The following is a 6,440-nucleotide window of genomic DNA, read 5'->3' as shown; positions in this document are numbered from 1 at the left end:
TTCAGCAGCATTCAATTTCCCATGTGAATGAAAGGATAAGCAGGGTTCATGCCTGAGGCAAACACATGTCGAGATTATAAAGCACTCCAGCTTTGCAGCTCAGTACCAACAAAGGTACCACATTAGCTAATGAGTGTTGAGCCCTAAAATGGGGGCACATAGAATGGCAGCTTCACCACCCAGGTCAGTTCTGCTGGGGATAAGCTGAGGTTAAAGATCTCCTAATTAGTGAGCAGGAAAAAAAGAAGGAAAAAAAATCCCACAAATGTGCATGTAAGCTGCTCATAATTAGTGATTCAAGTTAGTCTAATTAAAAGGCAAAAACTTGTTCAAAAGAAGTGGAGAAAATTAATACAAAAGAGTCTATATTATAGGAAAAGGTAATGAAGAAGAATTTGATGCTTCTTGAATTCAATTAACTTAGTTATTCAAACCTCTAATTAGTCACTCTAGAAGAGCAACAAAAATGAAAATATATCAGTTTAGATGTCAATAGCATTAGTTAGTCTGAATTCCATGCACATTAGCATTTGTTAAGATTCAAAAGTCATTAGCAAAATATAATAAAAATCATGTTTCATAAATTTAATTCTAGACATTTTTGTTGCATATTTGGTTACAGTTGATTATAGATAGAGGAAATTCCAAGTCAGCAAGCTTTGAGGACAGAGTTTGAACAGCGGATTTTTGTGGCTATTTTTTGAGGAAAGAAGGACCATTAAGAGATTAATATTTTATGTAAATTATGTTTATGGATCATAATTATTATAAAGACTGAGATAACCTAAAAGATTTAGAAATGTCCTGTAATATTTTTTAATGAAGACTACAGTTGAAGAGTATTAAGTCAGAAATTTTGATTTTAAATATTTCTAAATAATAAAAAATTTTCATATGAAACTTTTCATTTTAAAAATATCAAAATCTTTCCTCCTATATTCATACCTCTATTTTTAATCAAGACATTCTAACAAATTATTTCAAGCATATATTCTCACCTTACAAGCAAGTAAAACTTCACATTCGTCTGTAACTTTCCAATACAAAAACTCTGAGAAGTGAGGACCTAAGAAAGAAAAATGTTTAAAACATATATTGTAGAACAAAGAGTATCAGAGAGATCCAGTGAAAGAAAGAAAAGGATGACCATTATATTATAACATCCTTACACCAGATCAATGACAGGGAACTCTTGAACTACCCATGCTCTAGAAGGAAAATCCTGCAGTAAGTTTTCATCCTATTGACCCAGTGAGTCTGTCACTCACCCGCAGTGAGTGAGACAAATTAATTTGAGTAAATATGTTTATGCCCGATTGTCAACTAACCATAGGAAAGAGACAGAGTAGCTACAAACAAGTGTTCAAACAATGTATTTAATGCAAAGTGAACTGAAGTATAAACAAGTGGATCCAAACACCCACTTGAATGTCTAAAGCAAAAATCCTATGCCAGATATTATTTGTCTAGATTATATAAAGTTCAAAAATCTATTAAACATTGCAGGCAAAACAGGAATTATTCCTTTTCCCACTGCGGTTCCAATCCTTCAAATGCACATAGAATTACACTGATTATCTAGAGAATCTTACCTATGCTATTTAGAATAAATGCCTTTAATTATTACTGAGACTTTCATCCAAAAAGACATGTGCTTGCTAAATGAAAGTACGATCTAGAGCTCAAACGCAATTTTTTAAGGATTTCACAGCAGTACAATGCTGAATTAGGTATCCAAAGTAATTCCTACTTTCAGCTGCAAACAATATCAATAACAAGTATATAACAAACTCAGTAACTGTATAGCAACTATGCAACAAATTTGGTTCCTGGAATTTTGCCCGGACAGAAACTTCTGAACTAGGTTTTCAATCTTCCTTGCCTGACACCATGCTTTCTACTTCTCTGCCAATTATTTTGAAGGGAAAATTTGTATGCTTAAAACTGTATGTCCTGAAATGTTTTGTTGGATCAGAGCCTACAACAGGCACACTTCTCGTTATACTGAGCAAAGACAACCTCTTGTAAGGTCCCCGACTTTATTTCTCTACTTAGTGAAATTTCTGTCACAAATGGCATGTGTGTATCATGTGACAATGCTAGGAAATAGGATCCACCATGGGCTCAATGCCTTCTCAAACTGTGCAATATACTCATCTTTTAATGAAATCAGTGGAAGTCGGAAGCATTAAATACACCAGGGTTGCATCTCTAGCTGCAAACTGGGCCTAAAGTCACCAATCTACTCTGTCTTACCTTGCTTCCTGAGATATTCCTTTCGCTGGAGCTCAGACTCAGCCAATACTTCCTTGAATGCTAAGTTTTAGAAGAGGTAAATAAAAAATGAGTTAGTCACAAAATTACTCAGAGAATAATTGAAGTTAATTTCTTTACCAAGGTTTCAGTGAACATACCATCTCCAATGAGAACTAGTGAAGACTGGTTCTTGGCCTTTCCATCTTGAATCTGTACTGTGTAGGTACCTTCATTGTCAATTGTAAATCGGTCCATCACCATTTCTATAATGCCATTTGAATGGTCACATTTTATTTTATGCCTCTGAAATAAATAATAACTTTAGTATAGCATAAATTACGTATGATTTCCTATTGAATTAATCATGTTTTATGTCCCTGCCTTGCACTCAATAATTTTCATGTTCTTTTAATTGTGAACTCTGGAAACAGAGCTGTGCTTGTATTTACTTTTGTATGGCCCCCAGTGGTGACAGAAACCTCTGTGTGAAGCTGCGTTTGGAATCCTCGAGTCATCGTAATACAGCTGGTTTGGATTTAAAAGCAGTAGTTTATGGCACTACACATGTTTGAAGAAGAGACTACACATCCAGACTTTAGCTGCATTACGGCTTCCAGTTCCACAGGGGTTTTTGCTAGATTGAAGCACTATTCCTAGCAAAGTCCAGAAATGCTCGACGTATAATGTTCGTAGACATAAATGTGGATGTTCAAGTAAATCCACCACAACAAATCTGAAAAGTCATCACTACTAGATAACTCTGAGACATATGTGGCAGCTCAATACTGGATCTTATTTCCTCACTAGAAAAAGTTTATTTAGGAAGGGTATAATGATTTGCTCATCTAATGCTCAGTATTTTTTTCAAAAAACACTAAAATGCAAGACCATATGAACAGTAACTTGTGCAAAACCAGAAAAGCTTCTGGGAACTAAAAGATTGACCGAGTTCAGCAGAAGAGAATTAGAATTCTGTCAAAGCATCTAGTTACGTACTAAGTGCTTGCAGAATACCCAAAACACCAAATATTAACTTGAACTCATAGTTAAATATGCTTTTTACTGTTTGTGTCCTTTTTGTGTTTGCTTTCTATTAGATATTCCAGAAAGACAAATTATTGGCAGTTGTTCTCAAGGAAACAGAAAATTGCAAGTAAATACTGGGCAATAGTTGCAAAATATGTGTTTTGAATTTGCAGGTACTATTCTACAAACAACCCTTTTTACTAAGTAATATACTCTCTCATTCAGTGTGTAATAACCATGAGGACTGTGTGTCCCACTAAAGTGATGTTTTTTGAATCTCGACTAAAAATCTCCTAAAGCAAAGTTAAAATAATCCACGGAAGCTGCTTGGTGAGTACCTTTAGGTAACCAGTGTGGCGAAGGATATTACACACTAACTGTTCCATTCACAATGGGATAGAAAAGTAAATGTCTAGAAGGAGTTTGATGCAGTAAATTATTATAGACCCTGTTACTGTTAAAAGGACACATAATGCTTTGTAAAAAGAATGTATTGATTAACCTTTTAATTTGACTTCAAAATTGGAAAAAAGGTACTTAAAGCCACAGGTAAATAAAGCTTAGGAAAGGGAAAGGAAGAAGGAAGGAAGAAAAAGCTAGTAAAAATACCACTTGTTAAACTCGCTGGAACCGCTTCCTTACATGAAAGAACCTTTAAGTACTAATCCAAAATTAGTAGGAATGACCCCACAGGCAGATCTGCTTCATTTTTGAGGGACACATCCTGACCAGCCTCAAGAACAGACTGACTGTCATGAAAACAAGAAATCTGGAAGAATAGTATAGACATAGTCAAGATGTTTAGAATTCATTACTGGTACTTGCAAACGTACAGATAGTACTAGTTTAAATCTTAATGGGGTAACTGAAGAATAAAAAAAAGAGAAAAGATAATGGAATTAACAAAGCAGTAGCCAACAGATTGATTGATTTTATTAAATAAATTACCTAGAGAGAAGAGACTGAGATATAACTTGTATATAAAATAACAGGGGGAAATGCTCATAAAATCTGGATATATCAAAGAAAGATGTAATGTCAGAAAATGAGACAAGAATTAATTAACTATGAAACTGAGTAGAAAAATTGCTTATACAAGAGTTCATCTGTAAGAATTGAGGAGATAGGCCGGGTAGGTTAAAAAGAGAAGATACACACCTCTCCAAACTGTCAAAAAGTGCAAATTCAATTTTTTTTCTTACCGTCTCTTGGCCACAGAGGTCAAGAGCCACAATTGCATTCATTTCATGGGTTTTCAAGGAAAATGTTAAATTTAGATTTGCCAGAAGCAGAAAAAGAAGAGCAAGATGTATATTTTAATCTGATCCTTCATTGCACTTCTAGAATTTTTTTAATTCCTTGCTTTTGGGTAAAGGAAAAAAATATTAAAAGATCAAAACTACAGCTGATTAAACAGGGCCCAGTTCATTCCATTCTGAGATTACTTTGAAATCTTACCAAAACCATTCCCTGTTAGGACCTAGAAGGAACAATTTATCACTTCAGCCAATGTCAAGAATCAGACTACAATTCACTAGTATAACGGTCTATTGAACATGTTCAGTGACTGCAGCCCAGTCTCCAGGCAGGTTTTAGAGTGTAATTAGGCTTCTAACTATTGCCATTATGCAGCAAGATGAAGTTCAATGATTTTATGGGAACCATAAATACTAGGCTTTTATGTGACTTTCCACAAAAATATCATTAGTCTCCAAATGTAAATGTCACCTGTGGGTTACTAATTAAAGAGGTGAAATAATGCAGCTCCACTTCAAGACTTTCTCTGATGTCAACACTTCCAAAACATATGCGAACTAAAAATAGCTCGTTCTGTTCCACTAACATTACCAAGACAGAATATTGTCATTTCAATACATCCTACTCACTAATATGCAGGTTTTCAGTGCTATAACTTGATACTTTTTTAAGTAAGAAAAACAGACAAGCATTTTACTCAGAAACACTTCTTCTTCCTCTTGTCAATATGAAATTAAAGTAAATGCTCATTTTTCTATGGTATAAAAATGCTGATAAGCTTCTCTGGCCAAGCCAGGTTTTGCATCCTCAGGATTTAACTAAACCTTTTAAATGGAGGTGGATTCCTCACAGGAAAGATATTTCCAGTGCTGTACTTTATGCTCAGTAGATGAACCATACTTCAGTCTTGCACAGGCATGATGTTGCTTTCTTCACAGCCCAATCTGACCATTTTCTTTGCATCTCTTTCTATGAAAGGGCTTCTTAGAGCTGTAAAAATGCAAGAGGCTGGTAGCCTGCCCTTTCATCTGCGTGTAGACATTCAATGCCCATTTAGTGTCCAGGGAAACGGAAAGGGAAACGGAAAGGGAAACGGAAAGGGAAACGGAAAGGGAAACGGAAAGGGAAACGGAAGTGTACACCATCTAAAATTTTCCTGTCTATGACCATTGTTGTATTGTCAAGTGTATATATGTAAAACTGGTATCAGTAGCTTCAGTGGGTCTCTGGGAACAGCATGTCTTGCTGGTTTGGAGTCCAAAACTGAAGCAGCTTTTTTGTCTTGAGATATTTTCCTAAAATATTTGTGCACTACTTTTAATTAGATGTTTAATACTGGTCTGTGTCTAATTTCTCCTTCTCTTCAGCTGTTGGTCATCTAGCTACCCAAAATGAATGTGAACATATCAGGGTTAAACTTTGATCCTTTTTTTTTTTTGTTGTTGTTGTGAATAGGCTCACTCTACAACTAGAATTCTCTACTTCAAAAAAGATTCAAGTTAAAGATTGGCTTTCCTTTCAGGTATTATTAGACCTTAATAACGTGGTTTTAAGCAACTATAAAAATAGCACCTATAGCAACTATAAAAAGATGCATAAAGATTTATTAAACAAAATCACATATGTACTTACACACATATGTACTTACATCACTATTTTCAACTTCCTTATCATTAATAACAAATCTGAAGGTAGAATTTGGTGATAAGCTTTCAGCCTGAATCCAGAAACGAACTTCTCCTTTCTCAAGAACCTCATAATCTAATTCTGATTTCAAGGGTATTGCTGCAGAAAGAAAAGCAATCAAATGGGAATAAAGAATGAATCCTTGTACGAAAAAGGACTATTGTAGTAACGTATTAGTACCTCCCTATTATTTATGGTAAGACAGATATAAAATA

General features: G+C 34.8%; 1 protein-coding gene across 1 annotated transcript in view; it reads right to left on the bottom strand.

The window, feature by feature from the left end:
• MYOM2 (myomesin 2) overlaps positions 1-6,440 on the bottom strand; it is a 58,968-nt gene that overhangs the window by 13,300 nt on the left and 39,228 nt on the right. The window contains exons 21-24 of the mRNA XM_010133337.1: positions 6,188-6,324; positions 2,415-2,559; positions 2,257-2,316; positions 999-1,066 (exon numbers count right to left, since the gene is read on the bottom strand). Coding sequence (XP_010131639.1) covers positions 999-1,066; positions 2,257-2,316; positions 2,415-2,559; positions 6,188-6,324 — 410 coding nt within the window. The remainder of the gene's footprint in view (positions 1-998; positions 1,067-2,256; positions 2,317-2,414; positions 2,560-6,187; positions 6,325-6,440) is intronic.

Source organism: Buceros rhinoceros, unplaced genomic scaffold (genome assembly GCF_000710305.1).
Source record: "Buceros rhinoceros silvestris isolate BGI_N320 unplaced genomic scaffold, ASM71030v1 scaffold9053, whole genome shotgun sequence".
NCBI lineage: Eukaryota > Metazoa > Chordata > Aves > Bucerotiformes > Bucerotidae > Buceros > Buceros rhinoceros.
The sequence above is the reverse complement of the archived record's forward strand: the minus strand, read 5'-3'. Positions and strand labels throughout refer to the sequence as shown.